This window comes from Tursiops truncatus, chromosome 6 (genome assembly GCF_011762595.2).
Source record: "Tursiops truncatus isolate mTurTru1 chromosome 6, mTurTru1.mat.Y, whole genome shotgun sequence".
NCBI classification, from domain to species: Eukaryota; Metazoa; Chordata; class Mammalia; order Artiodactyla; family Delphinidae; genus Tursiops; species Tursiops truncatus.
In genome coordinates, this window is record NC_047039.1 from 65520691 (window position 1) to 65546303 (window position 25613).

The following is a 25613-nucleotide window of genomic DNA, read 5'->3' on the forward strand; positions in this document are numbered from 1 at the left end:
CCCACCCCCCAAATTTTTTTTGGTAGTTCCCTGACCAGGAATCAAACCCATGCTCCCTGCATTGGGAGTGCAAAGTCTTAACCACTGGACCATCAGGGAAGTCCCATCCCCTTTTTTTAAATTTATTTTTTAATTGAAGTATAGATGATTTACAATGCTATGTTAATTTCTGCTGTACAGCAAAGTGACCCAGTTATACACATATACACATTCTTTTTTATATTCTTTTCCATTATGGTTTATCCCAGGATATTGAATATAGTTCCCTGTGCTATACAGTAGGACCTTGTTGTCCATCCGTTCTATATGTAATAGTTTGCATCACATAACCCCAAACTCCCAGTCCATCCCTCCCCCATTCTCCCCTTTTTTTTAATAACAGGATTTCCAAATTTTAGTTGGACACATAGGCTGCTCAGCTAAATGACTCCATTTCCTGGCCTCCCTTGCAGCTAAGTAAGGTCACATGATTAATTTCTAGCCTATGAGATGCAAGTGAAAGTATTAGGTGAAAATTCCAGAATGTGTCTTTTGAAGGGAGAGGATGCCTTTCCCTCCACCCTGCTGCCTAGAATACACGTGTGATGGCTGATATACTGGCAACTATTCTGGACTGTGAGGACAAGGTCCACACCCCAGATAACAGATTGGAGAGCCGGAAGGATGCCTAATAACTTTGTTGAGCTGCCCAAGAAACCTGGATGCCAGTTTCTCAACATCTTTGGATGTGAAAGAGAAATAAACTTCTAAATTGTTTAAAACATTATTTTCTTGTTCTCTGATATACTCAACAAAATCTAACCCTAATTGGTATACTCAGATTACCTGGAGAGTAGGGTACACAAAAGGGAGTGGAAAAAGCACTTACCTTTTTTTTTTTAATCTTTATTATAGTATAATTGCTTTACAATGGTGTGTTAGTTTCTGCTTTATAACAAAGTGAATCAGTTATACATATACATATGTTCCCATATCTCTTCCCTCTTGCGTCTCCCTCCCTCCCACCCTCCCTATCCCACCCCTCCAGGTGGTCACAAAGCACCGAGCTGATCTCCCTGTGCTATGTCGCTGCTTCCCACTAGCTAAGAGCACTTATCTTGATGGTGGTGAAAGGGAACTAACAGGAGTGCTATGGTTAGATTAACATTTTAGATTTAGAAAGATAACCTCGTGACACCAGCTTAATTCACAATTTTGCCCAAGATGTACCCTACTGCAGTGGTTCTCAAACCTCAAGGTGCTTCAGATTTCCCTGGAGGGCTTATTAAATCACAGATTGCTGGGCCCTACTCGTAGAGTTTCTGATGGGTAGGTCTGAATAGGACTTGAGAATTTGCCTTTCTAACAAGTTCTCAGGTGCTGCCGAAGTTGCTGGTCTGCACATTTTGCAAATCACTGTCCTAGAATACATCTCATCAAAGTACCCTAAGGGCCGACAATGTGAGTTCCAGGGAAATTCTTCCCCCCTTCTCAACCAGACAGGCATTGGGGTTGCCACACACCACCTCCTAGCACCTGCCATTAGGGGGAGGCAACCTAGTGAGCAGGGGAAAGGCACTGGTACCTACAGGGTCCCTCCACATCTCTGCACATCCATGGGTGGGGGGGGGGGGGAGCGGCCGCAGCCTCTTACCAGGTGTGCCCAATTGCCTTTGATCACCTCCCAGAATCTGGAGAAGAACAGATTCTTGGGAGACCTTAATATTCTCTGCTCTGCTATTCCAAGCCTGTTTCCTTGGCTGAAAAGACAGGGCAGTGATGTCAACTTTGCAGGAAGTTGGAGCAGGTACTGGGGCGCTTTCTATGCCAGAACATGCTAAGCATGCTGGTTAATAATAATTCAACTCTCTAAGGAATCATATTCTGAGTGTGTGAGGAAGGGCCTCACTGTTAGTGCCACGGGTCTGGGGCCGAGGCCAACAACCAACACACTTCTCTTTGCCTCCAGTGGATTCTACCAGTGGCTTTAGTGAGTGCTTCTCAGACTTGGCACCATTGGCGTTTTGGACTAGATAATTCTGTGTTGTGGGTGTCCTTCCTGTTCATAGCAGGATGTCTAACAGCATCCCTGGGCTCTACCTACTAGATGCCAGTAGGGCACACACACCCTACCCCGGCCTAGTTGTGACAATCAAAAGTATCTCCAGGGCTTCCCTGGTGGCACAGTGGTTAAGAATCCGCCTGCCAATGCAGGGGACACGCGTTCGAGCCCTGGTCCGGGAAGATCCCACCTGCTGTGGAGCAACTAAGCCCGTGTGCCACAACTACTGAGCCTGCCCTCTGGAGCCCGCGAGCCACAACTGCTGAGGCCCGCGTGCCTAAAGCCCGTGCTCCACAAGAGAAGCCACTGCAATGAGAAGCCCGCGCACCGCAACGAAGAGTAGCCCCTGCTCACCGCAACTAGAGAAAGCCCATGCCCAGCAACGAAGACCCAACACAGTCAAAAATAAATAAATTAATAAAATTTATATTAAAAAAACAGTATCTCCAGACACTTTACAAGGGGGAAATGGTTTCTCCATGCCTAACATCTACATAACAGGCGCTCAATAAAGTGCTGCTTAGAATTACCTGAATGCAGGAAAATGTCTCCCAACCAAAAGAATGAACTGTCAGAGAGCCAGTCAGATCCCACCTCCTTTACCCTGTTTTTCAAGGCCCTGTACAAATGCCCCTTCCTCCATGAAGACTTCCCTGACTGCCCCCACCCCTAGTTGTATATACTCTCCCATGCAACACTGCACCCATTTAACACTTGTCATTGTCCTAAGTATTTATACGTGTGTCTTATCTACTCTATTCACAAAGTACCAAGGTGGCTTTGGTAGAATTTTAACTTTCTATCTCCTCTTCTCACTATCTTACCCATAAAGATGATATTCTCTAGTACACATATTTGACATTTTCTAAAGCATATTAAAATACGAAAGAACTTTCACAGTTCGTATTCCTTTGCACTACACTACCTAAGTAAAATTTTATTTTAAAATGTATTAACAACTTAGTATTTATTGTGGACTTAATAGGATCCAGGGCCTGTCCAAGAAAACTTCACATAGATTAACTCATTTTATCCTTATAACAACCCTGTTAAGTAGAAACTTGTATACCCCATTTTACAGATGAGGCACAGAGAGGTTAATTAACTTGCCCACTGGCCACACAGGTAGGAAGTGGGCAGGGGACATATTTAAATCAGGCAGTCAGTCTCCTGTCCGCAATCTCCTAACTGCTGTAACCTATACTGGCGGCCAAGCAGCTTCAGGACCCCCACCCGTTCACAGCAAAACTGCAGCTCCCAAAGCCTTTTGTATAGAATTCGTCAGCAGCGGGTCACTAAGCTGAAGTCTCTGGGGTCAGGGACCTTGGTTACGCATTCACTATGTTGCCCAAGGGGTAATCCCCCTGCTTTGCACGAAACAGGTTCTCTATTTTTGTTAAATGCATAAATAGAGCAACGCATGGAAGTTCTTACTGAAGTCTACCTTCTGCTCGTTTCCCAAGCCTGCAGAAAAGGGAAGCTTGCGACTGCAGCTGCAACCCGTGACCACCAGGCGGCGCCCGGCGTCCCCGGAGCAGGAGGCGGAGCGGCCGCAGATCGGGAGGAGCATGTGGACGCTAGGGCGCCGAGCGGCTGCCAGCCTCTTGCCCCGCTCGGCGCCCCCGGGCTCTGCCCAGGCCCGCGCCGGGGCCCCGCGGCCAACGAAGGACTCCCGGCTCTACGGCTGCCGGGGCCTGCGCACCGGGACCGCCGCGGCCGGCACACCCAGCCAGCCCGTGAGTATCCGCACAGGCAGCCGCACGGGCCGCACGCCGGCGTAGCGAGGCCGCGCACGCCGGGCACGCGCACCCGCTCCAGCTCCCGCGGGGCCGCGCTCAGGCGGGGGAAGGGCGGCGGCGCCCGCCGTGCATTCCCCAGTCTCCGTTTCTCCCGGTTACAGTTGCACTGGCTTCCGCTTTCTGGTGAGAAGACAGAGATCTTATCATGCAGTGCAACTGCGGGAACCGCGCGGGCAAGGGCAGGGAAGGCGGGCGGGCATCGGCTCTTAGGGACCTGTGGTGGCTCTAAGCTTGTCAATTCTCTTTGCGATAACTTTAATAATATATGCCAGGTACTATAATATACATGGGCTTTTATGAACGAAACGCTTTCAGCGAGCGAGGTAAAGATGTCAAAGTTGTGGAGCACAGTAGCTAGAGCAGCAGGGCTTTTGGATCGGACCTGGGTTCCAAACTCTGGCCCCTGGACTCAGCAGAGCTCGGGGACGTCGGGGGATCCCAGAACCGCTCTGAGGCCTGTCTTCTTTTTCTCTGAAGGGGAGAGTACCCATTTTGCCGAGCTGGCATGCAGTTTAATTAACACATAAAGCCTTCAGCACTTAATTGCACTTATCTTCCCTCGCGCGGGGATACAAAGAAATACCTGACCCGGTTACTCCACGACTTGAAAGGAGGAAGCCCAAAGAAAGGCTGTGGGGTTGAGAAGGTTACACCGGAGGATGGAGGTGATGTTTAATCAGGGTCTGAAGACGGCAGGGGGTGGTGAGGGGCTCTCAGAGCAGAGAACGGCGTGGATAAAGGCCGGGAAAGTGGGCAACGATCAGCTCTGAGTGGTTGGTCCGCTGGATGGATTGTGGATGGTGAAGGAGGCAGGTGAAATCCAACCCAAATTGTTCACGGAGCTCCGGAATTTGGACTTTAGGCCTACACCTCCTGTCGACGTGTGTTACTTGACCCTGTTTGAAGAAACACTGGGATTGGTTGTCAACACTCAAAGCTGGAATCACGGATTTCCCCCTCTTCTCAGGCAAACTAGGTAGTTATGGCCATGCTGGTCCCACGATCCCCTTCTGCAGTTTATTACTCTGATCCTTCTGTGCTGCTCTCACCTGGAGCTGCCCTGACGTGCCTTTCCACGCCTGCCTGTGTCCTCAGCAGTTTTTAATTTAGGAGAGTGACAAGATATGGTGGTGTCTTTTGGACGGTACCTAGTGGCTGTTAAGGGCTGTTGATTCAGAGGCGCACCCGGGAGGTGGGCACTTGGCACATACTGGGATTTGGGCCACTGGGAAATGCTAGGTGGTTAACAACCTAGGCTACCCATTGGGCCCCTTTTTCCATAGTTAATCAGGTTGGTTTAACCTGTCTCTTCTGCAGTTCCCTTGCACATCTTCAGTACTTGTGGAGTTGGGTGGATGATAGTGGCAACTGGGATCACGATCCTGTTTCATTTTTTTAAGGCCTTAACTGTCCTCAGGTTGATCCCTTGGACTCCACGTGGGTCCTGATGACTTCTGACCCAAGATCGTTTGGGGAGTTCATTTGGGGACCCTTTTCTCCGGCTTTATCTTCTCTACCCGCTGCTTCTACTTCCACAGCAGAAATAGAATGGGAGCCACCTGTGCAATAAGTTTTCTAGTAGTCACATTGGGAAAGTAGAAACAGGTGAAGTTAATTTCAAGAATACATTTACGTAACCTAGTATAGCCAGAATGCTACCATGTCAACAGGTAATCAAGACTGAAAGATCATTACTGAGATAGTTCACATTCCCTCTTTGTACTCATTCTTCCAAGTCCAGTATGGATTTCATACTTCCATCCCTTGTCCATCAGATGTTAAACTGAGGTTATTGTGGAAATACTTGATCTATATTTAGATTTTATAAAATTCACAACTGAAAAAGTAAATTCACACACTTGAGTTGTCCCAAACATATTTTAAATTTTCCAGTAACCTTATTGAGTATCAGTTTTAAACTAAAATTAAGTGAAGTTTAAAATCCAGTTCCTTGGTCACACCAGCCATGGTTCAAGTGCCCAGTGGCCACGTGTGTCTGGCGGCTACTGTGTGCATAGCTTTGGAGGTGAGCACATGTAGCTTCTGATTGTCAGGCCTCAGTTCCAGCTGCTCAGCAGAACCCAGAATCCACAGAAATGCCTTGCAAGCCTGCAGCTCACAGCCCTCCACTGCCTGCCTTATTCACCCCGAGGCTTGGAGAAGACCCTGCTTCCAGCAGGCAGCCTCCGACCTTAATAATAAGAGAGTGTGACAGTGACAGGGTCTCTAACCGTTCCCCTTTAATGCTGGAGGCAGCTCCAAGGAGGAGATACCTAGGTGCCACTGCTCTTAAACAACTTCAGAAGCTCCTACTGCAGCCACTTCTGCATACCTCGGAAGGCGTTTAGGCATCTATTAATCTTTCTAGAGGGACACACGATCATCACTTATGACCCCATGGCCTTTGCCTGGGTGGGTTATGCCCTACTTCACTCTAAATTCATTGTTATTGTCTTCCACAGACAGTATACATGACTATATGTGGAGTCTATACACAAAAGGGTATTTAAAATATCCATGGGCTTCCCTGGTGGCGCAGTGGTTAAGAATCCGCCTGCCAATGCAGGGGGCACGGGTTCGAGCCCTGGTCCGGGAAGATCCCACATGCCACGTAACAACCAAGCCCGTGCGCCACAACTACTGAGCCTGAGCTCTAGAACCCGTGAGCCACAACTACTGAGCCTGAGCTCTACAGCCCGTGAGCCACAACTACTGAGCCTGAGCTCTAGAGCCCGTGTGCCACAACTACTGAAGCCCACACGCCTAGAGCCCGTGCTCCGCAGTAAGAGAAGCCACTGCAATGAGAAGCCCGCACACCGCAACAAAGAGTAGCCCCTGCTCGCCGCAACTAGAGAAAGCCTGCATGCAGCAACAAAGACCCAATGCAGCCAAAAATAAATAATAATAAAATATTTTTTAAAATATACCCGTATTGTTTAAAGATTAATAGCAAACTCCCATGTTCCCACCACTAGGTTAAGTAATTGAATATGGAGTGTTCCAGGGACTTCCCTGGTGGTCCAGTGGTTAAGAATCCACCTTCCAATGCAGGGGATGTGGGTTCGATCCCTGGTTGGGGAACTAAGATCCCACATGCCTCAGGGCAACTAAGCCCGTGCACCACAACTACTGAGCCAGCGTGCCGCAACTACTGAGTCTGCACGCTCTGGAGCCCTCACACAACTAGAGAGAAGCCTCTGTGCTGCAATGAGAGATCTCGCATGCCGCAACAAAGATCCCACGAGCCACATCTAAGACCTGACGCAGCCAAATAAATAAATAAATATTTTTTTAAAAAATAAAATATTGAGTGTTCCATGAAGGCCTGGTGCGCTTTCCGCTACAGCCTGGTCCTCCCTGAGAGGACTCTGCTATCCTGAATTCTGTCAGGCATCCCCTTCTCAGAGTTTCACCTCCTGTGTATGTCTCCTTAAAGCATGTAGCATTCATTTAAAAAAAACCATTTTGCTGTATTTATTCTGCTGTGCCGTACTCCTTGTGATCAATGTCGTTGTGATCAGTGTTTGAGACTCAGCGACACTGATGCACACAGTTGTCATTTGTTTGCTTTGTCTGCTGTATAGTAGCCGTTGGGTGAGTCTGTCACACCTTGTCCAGGCTCCTCCCGTCACATCCGGTTGAGTCCAGTGAGCTGCTCTTACAGTGGCGCTGCACTGGGCGTGCCCGTGCGTGGACAGAACCTCCTCTTGGGTGAAGTCCTCAGACTGGCATTGCTGAGCGAGGGGCCAGCAGATATCCCACTCACTAGATACCAAGAGTGGTCGTGCCAGTTTGTCCTCCCCAGCAGCGGATGAGAGCTGATTCTCTCTTCAGGCTTGGGGTTTGACAGGGCCCAGGAGACCGAGGGGACCCTAGGGTGAAGGCTGGCCTCCCTGCCGACCACCAGGCCAGGCCTTAGTTGAGTCGTGTGGTTCCAGGGCCTGAACTTGAGCCTGTGGGCCCAAGAACTATCTAGTACCTCCTCCGGTGTCTCCCACGAGCCAGCCCTGTGCTGCGCTCACGGAGTCACTGAACCCTGGAGACTCGAGTAAGTAGACCCGCACGAGACACATAGTCGGATGGCTCCAGGTGACGTGGCCGCAGGAAGGGTGGCCCTGGGGGGCTCCCCACCGTGAAATCCACCTGCCTCCCTCGGGCAAAGGCCGGATTTTGCCTCTCTGACCTCCTGCCTCTTCACACTTCCGTTGACATGCTTCCAAATGGAAATCGACGGAACCCTCAGGCCCCGGGTTTGGGATATTGATGTCCTATTGTTGGATCCTCATAACCAGTCTGCGAGGCTGGTACCATGATCCCTACCTTCAGAGGAGGAAGCAGAGCTTGGGAGGGTTAAGCATTTATCCAGGGAATGTTAGATGGGGAAAGCAGGTGAGAGACAAGGCAGGGAGTCTTCGGCCACTGTCCTCTTGTGATTCCACACAGCTGAATGGAGTCTTCCACTCTGGCTGTGAATGACTACCTTGCTTTTAGACCAGCCCTCCCACCAGACCATCGAAGATGTAAAATTAAAAGACAAAAACAGCTGTGTGAAGGTAGCAGCGAGACTGAGACAGCTAGGATCTGAGGGGCCAGGATCCTGGAGAAGGGGAATTGACTGAGGGGAGCCCTGCGTTCTCAAACCCCTCCCCTCCGTGTCTAGAGTGTCTGTATCATTCCCAGGATGTGATTCTTTCCTTTGGGGCCCAGACCTTGGGTCCAGACAGCGTGGGTTCCAATCCCAGCTCTCCCACTTTGTGTGTTTGTGTGACTCTGGGCAAGTTACCCTTCCGTGCCTCAGTTTCCTCATCTGTAAAATACAGATACAGTCGATCCTCCTTATTCCTGCATCCTCTACTTGTGAATTCACCTACTCACTAACATGTATTTCTATCCCCAAAATCGATACTCAGGGCACTTTTGTGGTCATTTTCGAACGTGTACAGAGCAGCAAAAAATGTGAGTCACCTACACTCACATGTCCCTGGCTGAGGTCAGACAAAGTGCCACTCTGTCCACTTCTCAGCTCCCACACTAGAAACAAGGGTCCTGTTCACAGTCTATCTGGTGGCGCGTTTTTCACATTTTCGTGACTTTCGTTCATAATTTCACTGTTTAAAGTGGCCCGCAAGCATCGTGCTGAAGTGCTGTCTAGTGTTCCTCTGTGCAGGAAGGCTGTGATGGGCCTTAGGGAGAAAATACGTGCTGTTGGCTGTGAGTTCAGTGTCAAGGAATCAATAATATTTATTAAACAAGGCACGTTTGAACAGAAACACGTAAAACAAGGTTATGCATTGATCATTTGGTGGACACGTGACCAGAGGCTCGCAGGAACCTCTCCATATTTCCCTTAGTAACTTGCTAATCCAGTGTTTGGGGCAACTTTATAGGACATCACTGTCGTGAATAGTACTTCCCTCATTGGAATGTAATGAGGACTGAGTCCCTTTGTCTAAAGTCTGAGGACGCTACCCCGCTGATGGTGAACGCTCTAGAATGTGCTGTGGCGATACTGTGCTTATCACAGCCGCTCTCTCACTTCTCCCTTCTGAGCCAACGTTTTTAAACGGCCATCCGCGTTCCGCACCCCCATTTCCTCCGCTCACTTCTCAGCCTCCTCCTTTCTCAGCTTGCCCAGGGCCCTGATGGCTCAAGAGAGTAACCACAGCCTCTGCCCCCTTCTCTTAGTGGCAGCCACGTGCTCTGTGGAGAAGGTGAACCTTGCCACCAACCTCAGGAAGGTGCTCGGTGCCTTCCTGAGATGAGGTCCAGCAGCCCACCTCTCCATCACTCCCCTGCCGTCTCCGCTCGGCTGTACCACTTCTCCCTCCGTCCAGACCTCCGTCCCCTCCACCATCTCTCTGGCTGGTCCGCCTGCCTGGCAGTCATCAGCTCAGACCCCAGTCCTCAGGGCCGGGCTCCAGGGCGCTCAGCAGTTACGTACTGAAAGAAATCAGTGGGTCACGGTGTCCCCTGCAGATCGTGTTCGTGAGATCTGTCACATAGCACTGGAGGCACAGCCTGTCTTCTGGACACCTGCTATCTGTTGTCGCTCACTTTAGTCACATTCTAAGAACGTTGCTGACACTTCCTACCGCACCCCCCAACCCCCCTCTGCCCCCCCCCCCACGCTAACTGCCCCAGCCCCATCCGGACCGGTGCTGCCAGCAGCACCTCCCGTGGTGGTGGGTGTGTCCTGTCTGTGCCACGAGCCACATGATGCCACCGGACACCCGAAACGTGGCCCATGGGACCGAGGAACTGACTTTTAAATTTTTATATTATTCAATAAATTTACATTTAAATAGCTGCCTGTGGCTTGTGGCTACCGAGTTGGACCGCACAGGCTTAGCGAGAGCCCGGGAGAGCACAGTTTGATGCACTAAAAGAAGGCGAAACAACTTCCTGAGAAAGATACACTCCGAAGCACTTTAGCCTCGTCAGTCCCGAACGTAGTAGTGATATTCAAACTGTGCCTTAATGGACTGTACGTTGTAAAATGGTAACATTCTTCTTCACTTTGGCTTTTAGAGTCTGAGCCTCTGCTGCCTCAACCAGATGCTGAATGTCAAAAAGCAGTGGGTCTGTTGGATGAATTTGAGGACAACGGGAACTTTGGGTGACGCTGGGTGAGATAAACACCTTCCACATCAGAGATCTCTTCCTCCCTCTCCCTCTCTCTCAATATACAGCATATGCACACATACACATACTTTTTTTTCCTTTTCTCTTACCTTTTTTAACAACGACAACAACAAAAAAAAATAATAAAGAAAACCAAAACCCATCCCATAGCAACCCATCCCATCTGTTTTCTCCCTAAGCAGCAGCATTCATAAGCGTCTTTCCACATCACTACTTACCCACCGCATTATTATTATTATTATTATTTTTTAGCGGTACGCGGGCCTCTCACTGTTGTGGCCTCTCCCGCTGCGGAGCACAGGCTCCGGACGCGCAGGCTCAGAGGCCATGGCTCATGGGCCCAGCCGCTCCGCGGGATGTGGGATCTTCCCAGACCGGGGCACGAACCCCTGTCCCCTGCATCGGCAGGTGGACTCTCAACCACTGCGCCACCAGGGAAGCCCCCCACCGCATTATTTTTAATGAAATAGTATTAAGTTTTATGGATGTACCATAATTCATTTAACCCATCCCCTATTGTTGGACATTTAGGTTGTTTCCAGAGTTTTGTTATTATTCTCTTTGACAACTTAGTAGTTAGGGCAGGCCAAACTTCTGTAACAAGTAGACCCCAAACTGCAATGGCTCCAACCAGGAGAAGTTCGTGTCCCCCCTCTCTGTCGGTGGGGGGTGGCCAGACCTCTATGAAATGATTCAGGGAGCCGGGCTCCTTCCACCTTCCTATCGCCTATCAGCAACTTACTGTCCTCTGCAGGTCGAGGCCAGGTCACCCTGTCCAGATTCCACTCCACAGAAAGGGACAAGAGCATGGAAGGTCTGGAGGTGACATCTGTCCCTCACTCACATTTTAGCAGGAAGGACTTAGTCTGGGGGCCCCAGCTAACAGCTGGGGAGGCCAGGAAATGTAGCCTAGCGGGTGCCTGGAGGGAGGACGCAGTGGGTTCTGGGGAAAAGCTGCCAGGCACCGCTGCAGCCCACCGCCCCGCACCTGTATCTGCAGGGACTCCCCTTCCACACACACCCCCAGGCTGCAACCACAGGACCATGCAGTCACTCATCCACCTCGAAGGCCGAGGTGTCCAGTGGCACTGGGACAGCCTCTGCCCTGGCTCTGGGGGACTCCCCTCTATGAAACCCTGGTTGGAGGCTCTTCCTTGTCTGTCACTCCCCATGGCTGCAGGGGAGGCAGGCGGTGGGACCTGTGACCTCCTTGGGCAGACTCTCTGCTACTGTCTCCCAGTCCCTCCAAGCAGTCCTCTGAGGTTGGGTGGGACCTTTGCAGGAAGCCCCAAGTCCAGCTTCCTTCTTCAGGGTCTACTTCTGGCCTCTGGGAAGCACACCTTCGACCTGCCGTGCTAAGGACAGCCCACTTCTGCCATGGCCCCCCTGTCATCGACAGGTAGCACCTGTCAAGCTCTTGACTTTGGACTTTATGCCTGAGTCAGGGGTGCCTTTATGTTCCCCAAGCTCCTCCAGGCACATGTCAACCTCTCCTGGTTCTCTCCAGATCCCCCCTCCGTCGGCTGTAGCCGAGGAGACGGAGAGGGAAACATCCAGCACAGCCCCACCGCAGGCCCCCCACTCGCCATGTCCTGATCAGCCCTGTAGCCTTCCCCACATTGTGCCCTTGAGGTGGGGAATGGGCTGGGTGGGGGAGGGGCCATACTGCAAACCTCTGTCTTGCACTGACTGACTGGCAGCCACTGGTGTCTTCCTGGGGCCACTTAGAAACTCTCAGATGATGGAGCTGTCCAAGACGCCTCCTGTAACCTACAGACATGTCCTCACCTGGGCGCAGAAGCTCAAACAGGGAGGTTTATGGCAATTTTCTTTGTCATAATTTACATACCATAAATTCCACCATTTTAAAATGTACCATTCAGTGGTTTTTAGTGTCCTCAGAAGGTTGTGCAACTTTCACCACTGTCTAATTCCGGAACATTTTCATCACGCCAAAAAGAGACCCCATAACCATTCGTAATCACTCCCCATTCCTCCCTCCCCCAGCCCCTGGCGACCACTAATTTACTTTCTGTCTCTATGGATTTATAGCAATTTAAAAAAATTAAAAGATAGTACCTATAGAGGAATGTCTCCAAGTTAGAAGTATACAGCTTGATAAATTTTCAAAAACCAAAGATACCATGTAACTCAAGAAATGCTTCAAGAAATAGAATGTTAGTTACCAGCCCCTTAAAAAGCAAGCCTTCTGCTCACTTCGAGTTATTAACCCCTCCCTGCCCTAGAGCAGCACCATTCTGATTTCCAATAGCATGGGTTAGTTTTGCCTGTTTTTTAACTTTATATAAATGATATCATCAAATATAAATATGTCTCTATGTGGCTTCTTTCGGTCACCATCAAAAGAAGTGTTTCGTCCATATTGTTATATTTACAGACAATTCTGTTTTGCACTGTAGTATTCCATTTTATGAATATATCACAGTTTATTTACCTATGGTATTTCCTGTGGATACCTGGGCATAGGAAACTGGGCATAGTCTCCAGTTTGGGCTGTTGCATGGTTCTGCTATGAACGTTCTAGCATGGTGCATGTCTCTTGGTGAACTTGGGTATGCTTTTTTTTTTTTCTTTCTTTTTTTTTTAAGAGCAATTACAATATTTATTAAGTATCAAATTGTATTATACAATTCTATATTTCTGTCATCTGAATTATTTTTTTCAAATCGAAATTGGTTTTGGTCTTTTCACTGCTAAGGACATTTATATTTGGGTATGCATTTCTGTTGCGTAAATGCCCAAGAGTGGAATTGATGGGTCATAGGATATGAATATATTCAATTTTAGTAGAAGTATCAACAGTGTTCCAAAGTGATTGTCCAATTTACTTGCCCATCAGCAGTACCTGAAAGCTCTGGTTACTGTACTTCCTGGCCAACTCTTCATATTATCTGTCTCTTTCATTTTAGCCATTCTGGTGGTATCTCAATGTGATTTTTTAATTTGCATTTTCCTGAAGATTAACCAAGTTGAGCCCCTTTTCATACGTTCATTGGCCATTTGGATATCTTTTTTCTTTTAATGAAATCTGTTCAAGTATTTTGCCCATTTTTCTATTGGATTTTCTTTTCTTAATGATTTCTACGAGTTCTTTACCTGTTCTAGATATGTCCTTTTTCAGATATATAGAATAAAGATATTTTCTCCCACTTTGTGGTTTGCCCAACAAATTTTAACAACAAAAGCAATGGAAGCAACCTCAGTGTCCTGCTGAAGGGGACAAACTGAATGAATAACGTAAGATAAAATACTATGAAAACTGTATGTGCTAATATGGAACGATTTCCAAGACATATGAAAGGAAAACTGCAAGGTGCTTCATTGATATATTTAAAAGATTGCTCATCACAGCTGACTCTGGGATGGGGGCTGCCTATTTGGGAAGAAAGGCTTACTTCTCTGTAAACCCTTTGATGCTGTTTCAATTTTTACTCGGTATATGTTAGATATTTTCCATCGATTTAAAAAATCTAAGTAAAAAATAAATGTGTCCATCGATGTTAATAGAACGGAGCGGTTTGCTGATTGCATGATCGGGGTTGTTTCTGTTCCCCTCACAGCCCTCTGGACGATACCACCTATGAAAGACTGGTCGAGGAGACGCTGGACTCCTTAGCAGAGTTTTTTGAAGACCTTGCAGACAAACCTTACACATGTGAAGACTATGATGTCTCCTTTGCGGTACCTATTTGCTTCTTTTCATTCTTCTGTATCCTCCCTAGGAATTTCAGCTAAGATAAAGAATTCCTCTCCGGCAGTATGCGGTTATGGATGGGACCAAAAGACTGGGGTTCTGGTGTCAGCCCTGCATCACCAGGCTTGTGACCTTGGGCAAGTCACTCAGCCTCTCTGAGCCTCACGTTTGCCTAAAAATACAGATTCTCCAGCTTCACTCAATACCTGTGAAGATAAATCAGGGAGGGACCCAGGCATGTGTTTGTGCAGCAAGACGCCTCTCATCGTGCAGGCAGGCTAGTTCCTAAGCGGGGTGAGAGATTGCCCGAGATGTATTCAGACTAGACATGGGCCCCACTCCTGGAAATTCTCATACAGTGGTCAGGGTACAGTCCTAGGAAGCATGTTTTTGAAAAGCTCACCTGAGGTTCTAATGAGCATCCCTGGGTCTCATCCCTAGGGATTTTTATTAATCAAATAAAAATCGGTCTAGGGTGTGGCTCAGGCCAGGCTTTGGGGTTTTTAAAGTTTTTAGAGTAACTCCTCAGAGGATTCTAATGCAGCTGGGTGAGAACCCCAGGGCTGGATGAAATTTAAGCCCCAAATCCTAGAAGCCAGGGCAGTGCTGGTGTGTATCAACTGGCCACCAGGTGGCAGACTTGAACAAGGGTCTGCCTTTGGGTTTAGAATTATTGCTTAGGCCTTAGGGAGCAGCTCTTTTTTGCCAGTGGGAGCACATCCCCTGCAGAGGTTAACCCTCTTGACAGCAATTAATTAATACCAGAAAATGTCATGAAGAGTGCATTTGGGATTAAATCATAGAATTATTTAGGACAACCAGCTGTCAGGCTAAAGCAATAGAAATGGTATTGGATATTGCTGTTGGGGGCACTGGATAGAAAAGGACTCCATCAGATGGGCAGGTGTCAAGCCTAGTTGTAAGGACAGTAAGGGCCTTGGTGGTAACGAGGCAAGAAACGATTGAATGCCTTCCAGGTGGATTCGTTGGTCGCTGTCAGCAGCAGAAATGTCCCGGCGGGGCTGTAGACGTGCTTATGCAGGCAGCCTCAGAAGACAGAGCTACTTGGGAACCATTACAGACTGGCCTCCAGAACTTGACCGTCTGTGGGATGATTAGAGCCGGGGAAGTTACAGGTCTCCTCCACCCCAGCCTCCTTACCAGGCTCTGTAACTATGGGGAAACCAAGGCTCAGGCTAAACTCTGCCACACATGCAAACCTTTAGGTACATGCCACAGAAACAGTCACACCACCTGTTCTTACAGGATTAATGAAGCCCCTGCCTGACTCAAACACTTTGCGTGAATGTTTCATTAGAGGCAAAGGTGCCAGTGTTGTAGCGGCTGGATTCTGCTTACCTCACTAAGGCAGGCAACAAAAGCTTCTGCTCAGTGGTGGGTCAGGACCTTACCTACCTTCAGAGTGTATCTCTGAAGAGTGATTCAGCTGCTACGCTTTCCAGAGTCTAAAACCCATTCTTGCAAGGGAAGAGGCACCTGAGTTTTTCTAGCCAATCCATACACTGTGCATTGAGTACCATTCTACTCACTAGGGAAGAAGTATTTCTAGCAAATCATTTGCCAAGTAGGAAAATCTCTAGTGTAGGTGTAGAAGGCTAATGGCATATAGTAGCTCCCTCTGTAGTTTGGACTTCTAAGTACTTTGAAATGCTATCTACCCTCGGGTGTGAATTCCTGATTAGAGTCCTTCAGGTGCTAGCAAACTCATGTATTTCACATATAAGATAAATCAGTTGAAATTACATTATAGACAGCAGAACACCTGTAACACCATTACTTGAGCTTGGCTGGAGTGCAGTCTTTCTGTGCCCTCAGGGTGCAGCTGGATGTCACCTCCTCTCTGCAGCCCTCCTAGATGCTCCAGGCAGACACCACCCTGCCCTCCTTGCCCAGCACTCTGAGGATGATCACCCTGCGTTGTAACTGTCTCTTTACGCATCAGTTCCCACGGCTACACTGAGCTGGACAGCTGGAACACTGCCCATTCCTGGTCTCCCAATGCCTGGAACATTGCTAAGTACTTAGCGGGGACTTAACGAATGTCGATTCACCATGTAAATGAAATGAGGCGCACCTACTTTTCCAGAACATGCTTTCATTGATGCCACTCAGCACTTAGTGCTGTTTTATCCACTTGCTACTGGCCAAATAGGCAAATGAAGGGAATTCTCTAGATACACCCAGGCCACGTTTCTTCACTTTCCTCCTGGACTGGGAGACGTGAGCAGCTTCTTGGCTGCTGTGTGGTCCATCAAGTGGGGCGGGTCGCGGTGGATGTCAGTGTCTGGGTCCAGGCCTCGCTGCTCACTGATAATGGTTATCAGAAGGAGCTGCCTACGAGAGCCCAAGCCCCTCCCATCACCAGGCAACCACGGAGTCCGCTACACTTGATGCGTGAGAAGCACCACACCATTTAGAGAGTTACCTCCAAACTGCCCTCGTTTTTCTTCCAGGCAGAGCCCTGGCCTCTTAGACACTTTAACGAGAATCTGCTTGCCGCCATGTCCTTCGTTCACTGAGTTGTCTGTCTATTATTGCCATAGAGCAGAGGTTTCTTAACCACTTGGCGATCAGGACACCCTGTGAGAATCTGACCGCTCTCCCAAGAAAAACATCCCTGCATACCTATGAGAGCTGTATGCGAGCTGTATGCAGACCCCTGAAGGCCAGCTCTGGGTCCTAGGTCACACACCCCAGCTCAGAGTTAGCACTTCATTGGATATGGTGACAGAGGGCCTGGCCTAGCGTCCTGCATTTGTATTTGCTTTCCGAGAGCGCGTCAGTGAATTATCTGCGAGGGCAGGTCCTTCAGCTGTAAAGGAGACGTGACAGTAACCTCTACTTCCCTGGGTGTATCTTAGGATTCAGTGAAACAATGTAGGTAAAAGTGCTTTATATTCACTATTCTTATTCCTTAAGGGGAAGTCAGCATCTGTTTTAGGAGTGTGGGAAGCCACATGCACGTATGTGAAATCCCGACTCAACATGCCATTCCCCTATGTGCCTGTTTCTGCAAATGAGCTGGTGACAACAGAGCCTGAGCCTCGCTATTTTTGCTTCCACTGATATTGCCTGTCGGGAATCAAGCCTCACCAGCTGTGGCCAGGGTCTCTTCCAACTGGTCAGTGCCTGGGTCTCAGCAGCTGCTAAGTATTGCCTCTCTCTCCCGCACTGCCCTGCATTAAAGTCTACCCACTCTCTCCAAGTAGACACTCAGATTGCCCGTTAAGGAATAACACTAATGGACAAAAAACTCTCTTTATTTGGTCTACTTGAAGACAGTTGCAAAAGCTTTAAGAACTCCTGGGAAACCAGTAAGACAGCTAGTTTCCCTTCTCTTGCCACTTTCCCTTGGAAACAGCTTCTGGCTCTGTGGGGAAAAACGTCTAATTACACACCACGAACAAGAGGGGGCGTGGTTGAGTGTTGCCTTACATAACCTTGCCCTTCATGTGGTATGTGTGTGTTATCACAGTGCCCGGTTATCAGCCACTCAGTTCACTCATCCACAGTTTTTTTCTAATTCAGTGATATTTTGTACAAATACTGAAAGTGCTAGGATGAAAAGACAGATCTGCTCTCAAGGTGCTTATAGTAGTGGAGCGAAGGGGCAGGTGACCAGCAAACAAGCTAGCAGCTCAGACGCAGTGAGGAAAGCACAGAAGCTGTGGGGACATGCACGGGTCATGGTCCCAGCTGAGGGACGTCAGGGGAACCTTCCCAGAAGCACCTCAGCCCCTCGCCCTCGCACTGTCTCTGAAGGAGGCAGAGCAGATATTGTCCCAAGGAGACGACACAGCTGATGGGGCTTAACGCACATCCCTAGACTTGGCCCCCTGCCTTTTCCGCTGCATCACGCACCTCCCAGGTGTAGGGTCAATGCACGTTGGAGCATTTAAGGGCCACAAGTAGGTCACATTAGAAGAAATTATGTCTTGATTCTCTGGGCCTCATATCGTATGGAAAAATAAGCCATAAACTATATATGGAGGGGGGGAAGGAGTGACTGCTGATACGTACAGGGTTTCTTTGGGGGGTGACGGAAATAGTCTGGAATTAGACAGTGGGGATGTTTGCACACTTTATGAAAATACTTTGTGGAATGCTAAAAACTACTAAATTATACAGTTGTAAGAAATTTTTAAATAAATGAAAGGTAGTCCTAACAAAATAGTACACGTGGGTTTCAAGAAAAAATGTTTTAAAAAGCAAACTTATGTATACTGTGATCCTAGCCCTGCATTTAAAAACTGCAGCCAATACCTGAGAGTAAACAGCTCATGTCGCTGATTAATGGGATTGAGAGAGCGCTTCGTGTTATGGAAACAACAGCATCTTATGGACCCGAGCAGACCTGCATTTAAGATCAGCCCTGCCGTTACTAAGTTTTCTTTATTACCCTGTCCCTCTGTTGTCCTCATCTATAAATTGGGATAATGATTCCTACCTCCATGGTTATGGTCACGGAGGAAGCAGTTTTACACAAAGTGCAAAGCACAGTGCCTGGCACAGAGTAGGTACTGAAAAACAGTAGATGCTATTTTTATTGATGTTTGCATTTTATTTATACCACCTGTATTTATTATACCACCTGTATGCCTCTATAATTTTGCTACGTTTCTTTTTTAATCAGAAAAAACATTATTTAGAAAATAACCCAATAGTGTCCTCCCCATCCCATGCCTATGAGTTATATTATTATTGGCACTTTCTCCGCCATGTTTTGTTTGTTTGTTGTTTATTTTTTTCCATACCGCTTGTGGGTCCTAGTTCCCCGACCGGCGAGCAGTGGAACCCGGGCGACCTGCAGTGGAAGCACGGAGTCCTAACCACTGGACCGCCAGGGAATTCCCTCCACCTTTTCAACAGCTCTTTGTGTTTACAAACCAAACACAAAACTTTTTCTAAGAACCACCAAACACAAAACTTTTTCTAAGAACTTTTTCCTTGGTGGACAGGGGCTCTGAGAGGCACAGAGAAAGGCTGCCTGTCTGCGGGCCGTGCAGGGGATGGGGGGCAGCGAGGCTCCCCGTTCACCAGCTCAGCCGTGTAGCTGTTTCTTTAATATCCTGCGCATTCTAGAGAGACCTCAGGCCTTGGGAGTAAAGGGCTCCTTTGTTGAAAGAGGGTTTTCAAATTTAAATGAGCATTTATTGGGCAAAGGTGGACCAGCCAGTCTTTTGACGAATTCAAGGCTCCTGTAGAGGAAAATAAAGCTGGAGAGGGGTATCTGAGAAGCTTGTGAGCTTGGGAAGGGTCTGGGAATAAGAACCCTAGTCTGGAGTGTCAGCCTTCTGCTGGCAGAGCTCAGGCTACTGCTCTTCTGAGACCAGCAAAGCAGGTGGTTTGATTATTTCCTTCTCTCTTGCCTTTTTTCCTTTCTTCGGTCATGAACTTGGCCTGCCCGATGTTTGTGCTGACTGGGACGTCGGTAGAGTTGGTGTCTCCATTTTTTTTTTTTTTTTTTTTTTTGCGGTTCGCGGGCCTCTCACTGCTGTGGCCTCTCCCGTTGCGGAGCACAGGCTCCGGATGCGCAGGCTCAGCGGCCATGGCTCACGGGCCCAGCCTTTCCACGGCATGTGGGATCTTCCCGGACCAGGGCACGAACCCGCGTCCCCTGCATCGGCAGGCGGACTCTCAACCACTGCGCCACCAGGGAAGCCCAGTGTGTCTCTATTTTTTAATGTCTCTAGTATGTTCTGGCCGGTATTTGAGGAACCAAGGCACCAATAAGGATGTGGATCCTTTCGTTTGCCAGCTGCAATACCTCTGACTAGTCACTTAACTAAGGATATTCTCACCTTGCCCACCTCATAGGAAACGAGGAAAAGCACTGATTTTTAAGTGTCATCGTGATTAATCATAGTCTGATTCTGAGAGTAGAGCTCTTTCTGCGTTACCTCCTAATTCCAAACACTAAATTAAAGACAGTTCTTTACGGTGTATGTTGCGTACCTGTATAAATGCAAAGTGTTGAGATATAACAAAATAGGAGGCGATTATGACACAGTGATAACTCTGTCTTGTTTTATTTTCTTCATGCTTTTTCCATCTGATGCACCAGAGTGGTGTTTTAACAATTAAACTGGGTGGAGATCTAGGAACGTACGTGATCAACAAGCAGACCCCAAACAAGCAAATCTGGTTGTCTTCACCATCCAGGTACGTTCAGAAGTCAAAATCTCTCATTGTTCAGCTTGCTTGAAACAAGACTTTGTGGACCATTTAAGAAGGGTCACCCTCATGTGTTAGCAGCTGTGTAAGTGAACCTTTTCTGATGTTTCACAGCATGTCTCACGCTCAGTAGGAAAGCTTACTGTGGTTCTATCACTTCTTGTCTGGTGATTCTGTGGCTCTAAAAGCAGATAGTGGGACGTTAACAAGACGCCAAGTGAAAAATTTTCGGAGCCCACCTTGACAGTTTTTCTCTACTTAATCACTGCCGTGCCTTTGAAAAAGCCACTTTTGCTTTTACAGCATCTGAACAAGTTGCCCTTTGTCTTCAAAGTTTGGCCTCTGGTTCATTTTGAGCATCTCAGTTAAAGGCCAGTTTAATTCCATTTGCAGAACAGGGCTGTGTACTCTGTGGAGGTGGGAAGGTGTTTTAAACAGCCCTTCTAGGGCTTTTCACCCCTCCTGCCTTTTCCATTGATGTGCTTTCAATCTAGCGGAATAAAAGATTGTATTGGAGACGGTCTGTACTGCGTCTCAAGGCCTGAGAACATGCAGGGAGAGAGGGTCCCTCATCCCTCTAGCTGCTGTTGAAGTGGTTGTAAGACAGTAAAAGAGACGCCCACAAAAAGCTCTCAGACCAGCCTTCCTGGTCACTCATTAGCACTTCCAAAGAGAACGCGCTGTGAATTGGGAAAGGCCCAGATATAACCAGCATGGAAGTCTTTGAAAGCCCCACGGTTTTTGCATCAAAACAAAGAAAGTATTTAACTCTTCTCCTGCCCCAGTGTTGACATCACTTTTAGTCAGTTAATATTATACTGTTTATGGTGCTGTGTGGTTCTTCATTCAAAATAAATAAAGCATTAGGCCTCCTTCATCCCAGCCTCGTCTAGGAAGTATGTTACAATTCAAGAAAAACAACTCCAAGGAATCACTTGTCATTTCTAGCGAGGCCCTTATTCACAGATGGTCTTGCTTTTAGATCCAGGTAATTTACTTGAAGTTTGGCAGGGGCCGGGGGGTTACCCTGGGAGGGCCTAATTAGCCTGTTCTCTTTGGCCTCAAACAGTTGCCCTGACCCTAACTGCGGCCATGCACAAGGGCTGCAGTCTTGTCCTTCATCTCAGAGGAACTGGCTGGATCAGCTCCAATCCAGCCATCAGCTTCGGGAATCAGTGGCTTTGTAAAGAGCAGGCAGGGCACCAGAACCAGCTGTGATGGCTCCACTAACAGAATTCCCTCGTGTTGCATCTTGAGACAGAAAAAGTCCTTATAGCATTTGGACACACCTACCAGCAATAGGATCCTACCGCAGGCATGTTTAGAAAAATCTACTGCTGGATAATAAGAAATTCTGAGAAATTCCAAGTTTTGTTGTTTTTTTAAAATCTGTAATTCATGATGGGAATCTGGAAAGAAAATCTGCCGAGCAGCCATTTACTGTCATGGATACTACGTTCCTCAGAGAAAGAATTTATGTTCCACTCAATTTTTCACGCTGGTCCAAAATAATCCTTCCTAGGGCTGCATTTCTGATATTTGGGAGGCTTTTTCATCGACAGCGTTTCAGGTCAGAGGACACAGTGGCCTTCCCCCATCACCTTGCTTGAGGAGATTGTAGGGTGGAATCAAGGAGAGGTCTGGGTGGACAGCTGGGCGTCCGAGGCAGCGTGGAGGGGCCTGGAGGTTCTCACACTTGCCTGGCACCCCGGCAGCAAATCGGAGTCCAGGGCCAAGGGAACGTTCTCTGGATTTGATCCAGGTTATTATGCCTTTACGTGTTCAGCTATTTGTGCATAGTAAACAAAAGTCCAGTGCTTTTGGTTTGTCCCCATTATCATTATCCCCATTGTTAAGTTAAGTGTTCAAACCCCTGCCTTTGGTGGATAATACAGAAATCCTTGATGTTTTCCTAACCCCCCAAAGATGCTTCCCGTCTAAGCTTTCCTCGTCCCTGGCAAACCCGTCCCAGTCTTGGACTTTGGAAGAGCTCCCCTGAGTGTGCAGGTGGACTCAGGGGCCCCTTCCTTCCTGTGGGCTCTCAGCATCCTCTGCTCCTTTGTCCATCAAGGCGTCATCATGTAGCACCATTAGCTGCTGGCACTGATCTCGGGTGGCCTCGGCCTGCAGCGGCTTGAAGCAGGATTTCGGTTCCCGGCCGGAGATTGAGGTCAGGCAGTGGCAGTGAGAGCACTGAATCCTAGCCACTAGACCACCAGGGACCAGTGGCTAATGACGAGGCCCTGACCCATCAGCTGTGTAGAAATGAATTTCCACATAGAGACGGAAAGTAGTGAAGCAAGTAAAGTGTTATTAGGAGGAAAAAGAGTACAGTACGTGTGGATAGACACACTTGCGGGCTCAGAGAGAGTCGCGCCCTTGTGGTAGTTTGAATCACTTTTATGGAGCATTTCTTCCACGTTTCCTTTAACCGATCATCTTGCTTTGCCTGGTTCTGAGGCCATATTTGGTATATCTCAGGGTCCTCCCCTGTGTACATGTGCATCTCTTAGCCAAGATGGATTCTAGCGAAGAGGCCTATGGGTAGTTGACATCACTTACTATGGGGTGGCGCCCCCTCCCTTTTGACTTGCAAGGAGCCTTTCTCTGCATGTGTAGTTGGGAAGGTCTCCTTGACTTTGAGAATGAGGGATATGCGGCCTTTTGTCTCTTATCTGGGCAGGGCTCAGCTCTTCTCCCAACTGTCCTGCTATTGATACTTTGGAGTTTCTGTCCACAGGGAACGAACTCCAGGTGCTTACCCTGAGGCCTATCTATCTCCTGCCTCAGCACGTGTTCCCCCCACTCCCCACCCCCGCTCCACTAGGCCCAGAGGAGGTGGAATTAATGGGCACACTCTGTGTCCATCTGGAATAATAAGACACGGCGAAACCTAGCCACACCTGGGTCCACACAAACACAGCGTTCCCAGCATGAAGTGCACGTACGGCTTGTGTTCACTAGATGAGCTTGAGATGGGTGGACTAGCCCATCAAACTCTCACCTTCATGGACTTAAAATTGAATTAAGAAAACTATTTTTTAAAATAATAATACAGATGGTTGCCAGGGGCTGGGGAGAGGAGTGAATAGGGAGTAACTGCTTAATGGATATGGAATTTCCTGTGGGTGATGAAAATGTTTTGAAACTAGATAGAGGTAGTGGTTGCCCAGTGTTATGAATGTACTAAAATGATAATAATAATGTAGGTAAGGGACAAATCATGTCAGTGGTACATGAATGGCCATCATCTAAAAGACACTGCTGTGATATTTCAGGTATCATATGTGAGTTAGGAGAAGCAAAAGATCAGAAAGTTTTACACGGAGACTCATCAATAGGGCTGAAATATTTTCAGGTCTTGAGGGGTGTTCTGTGAATCGTACCAGAGGATAATTGTGTAGCTGCTTTTTTTTTAATTGGAGTATAGTTGATTTACAATGTTTTGTTAGTTTCAGGTGTACAGCAAAGTGATTCAGTTATATTAAATAGACCCTAAGAGGAGAAGTCAAATACATGGCTTGTTAAGTATTACTTTCTAGACCTGCACTGCAGTCATTCAATTTCTTGGTGAGAGTTTCTTCTGAAGGGCTGTCCCCATGGACTTACTCTGACTGTGTTTTGTCCTGCAGTGGCCCCAAGCGTTACGACTGGACCGGGAGAAACTGGGTGTACTCCCACGACGGTGTGTCCCTCCACGAGCTGCTGGCCACAGAGCTGACTCAAGCCTTAAAAACCAAACTGGACTTATCTTCTCTGGCCTACTCTGGAAAAGGCACCTGCTGCCCAGCCTAATGCTAAAGACATGGGAAGCTCTAAAGCCAAGACCCCAGCTTCGTTCTGCAGCTGAATGGCTAGTTCTTTTCCATTCCTGCTTTTGAGGACAGCTGCATTATGTGTAACGGCTCTGTGAAAAGACCGTGTCGCCTCCTGCCCTGCCCCTGAGTTCAGATTTTTAATTTCCGTAGGTTTCTTTGGATTTATTATCTGATTTCCTCCCTCACGTGATAGCCCTTATCTTTCGTAATGTCTGTATGCCCATACCTTTAATATATAACCTCACAACAGAGAAAAAGAGGAAGGACAAATTCCAGGAGGAGAAATGAATTGGCTTCACCACTCATTCTCTGAAAGACTTACTACAAAAACTGCATGAAGAGCGGCTGGCCAACCTTGCCATCCCATCTCAAAATGAGACTCATTAAAGGGAAGCCTAATACATTCCTACTTCTCTTGAAAGCGTAAACACTTCTGAGCCCAGTGGCAACTCGGGAATTCTGAAACCAAAGACCCTTTTCTGTTTGTGCTTTGTGACTGCCAGGGTGTGGCCCGCATGGGGTGACACAGGGAGATGCGGTGCCGTGTCTTCCATATGTGCATGTATATGTACGCACACATTTACATGTGTGTGTACATACATAGTTTTTAAATTTAAGGGTCAGTATAGAATAAGCTATTGCAACACTGGTCTGTGGATGCAAAAAATCTCCCAAAAGCCATCTCTGTAAGCTCATGGATATAGTATAATAAATGAGGTCATGGAGCTGACGAGGTGCTTGGTAAATTGTGAAAGGCCACGTAAATGAAAAGATGTTGGTGTTAATGAAAGGAACCCCGGTCTTACACTTGGCCCAGCCCAAAAGTAGTTGTCTGTCTCTGGGCAAGTTTCTCGAACTCCCTGGACCTCTGTTTCCCTGTGTTAACAGAAAGGGTTAAACTGGATAGAATATAGTCGATTCCCAATTTAGACATTTAGTGGTCCTGTCAGGCAACTTAACAGGCCAGCTTTAATTCCCTCTAGTAGAGGAGATGACAGTGAACAGTTTTTTTTAAGCTATAGAGTAAGTATATGGTTTTGAGTTTTGTTCTGCTTGAATTTCAGTTGAATTCGTGTTCAAATAATCATCTTTTATTGTGCCATTACTGTGCTAAGCCTGGGCTGTAGGCTGAATGCTAAGGTGTTGATCCTAACCCCCAATCACAGCCCTCATAAGTGAGATTAGTGCCCTTATAAGAGAGACCCCAGAGAGCTCCCTCATCCCTTTCACCATGTGAGGACACAGCGAGAAGACAGCTGTCTATGAACCAGGAAGCAGGCCTTCACCAGACACCCAGTCTGCTGGGGTCTTGATCTTGGACTTCCCAGCCTCCAGAGCTATGAGAAATAAATTTGTTTATAAGCCATCCAGTCTCTGGTATTCTGTGACAGCAGCCCTGATGG

General features: G+C 47.8%; 1 protein-coding gene and 1 long non-coding RNA gene across 4 annotated transcripts in view; one reads left to right on the forward strand and one right to left on the reverse strand.

Annotated features, from left to right (window-relative positions):
- Positions 1-25613, reverse strand: part of LOC117312633 (uncharacterized) — a 127930-nt gene that overhangs the window by 63980 nt on the left and 38337 nt on the right. Inside the window, exon 1 of one of the 3 annotated variants that reach the window (XR_012332539.1) lies at positions 3486-3604. The exons of the other annotated variants lie outside the window; for them this stretch is intronic. This is a non-coding gene — a long non-coding RNA (uncharacterized lncRNA). Of the gene's footprint in view, positions 1-3485; positions 3605-25613 lie in introns of those variants that run through there. 3 annotated transcript variants of the gene reach the window in all.
- On the forward strand, positions 3610-25576 carry FXN (frataxin). Its single transcript, XM_004325656.4, has 5 exons — positions 3610-3777; positions 10369-10466; positions 14064-14184; positions 20283-20380; positions 24025-25576. Exons 1-5 carry the CDS (start codon positions 3610-3612, stop codon positions 24185-24187), a joined length of 648 nt encoding a protein of 215 aa, XP_004325704.2. The 3' UTR covers positions 24188-25576.

What these genes read in the sequence shown, in the direction of transcription:
- FXN (XM_004325656.4), top strand. Translation starts at nt 3,610, where the DNA reads ATGTGGACGCTAGGGCGCCGAGCGGCTGCCAGCCTCTTGCCCCGCTCG. An exon ending in GGAACTTTGGGTGACGCTGG is followed by an intron (nt 10,467 to 14,063) that starts GTGAGATAAACA and finishes TTCCCCTCACAG; the next exon opens with CCCTCTGGACGATACCACCT. An exon ending in TGGTTGTCTTCACCATCCAG is followed by an intron (nt 20,381 to 24,024) that starts GTACGTTCAGAA and finishes TTTGTCCTGCAG; the next exon opens with TGGCCCCAAGCGTTACGACT.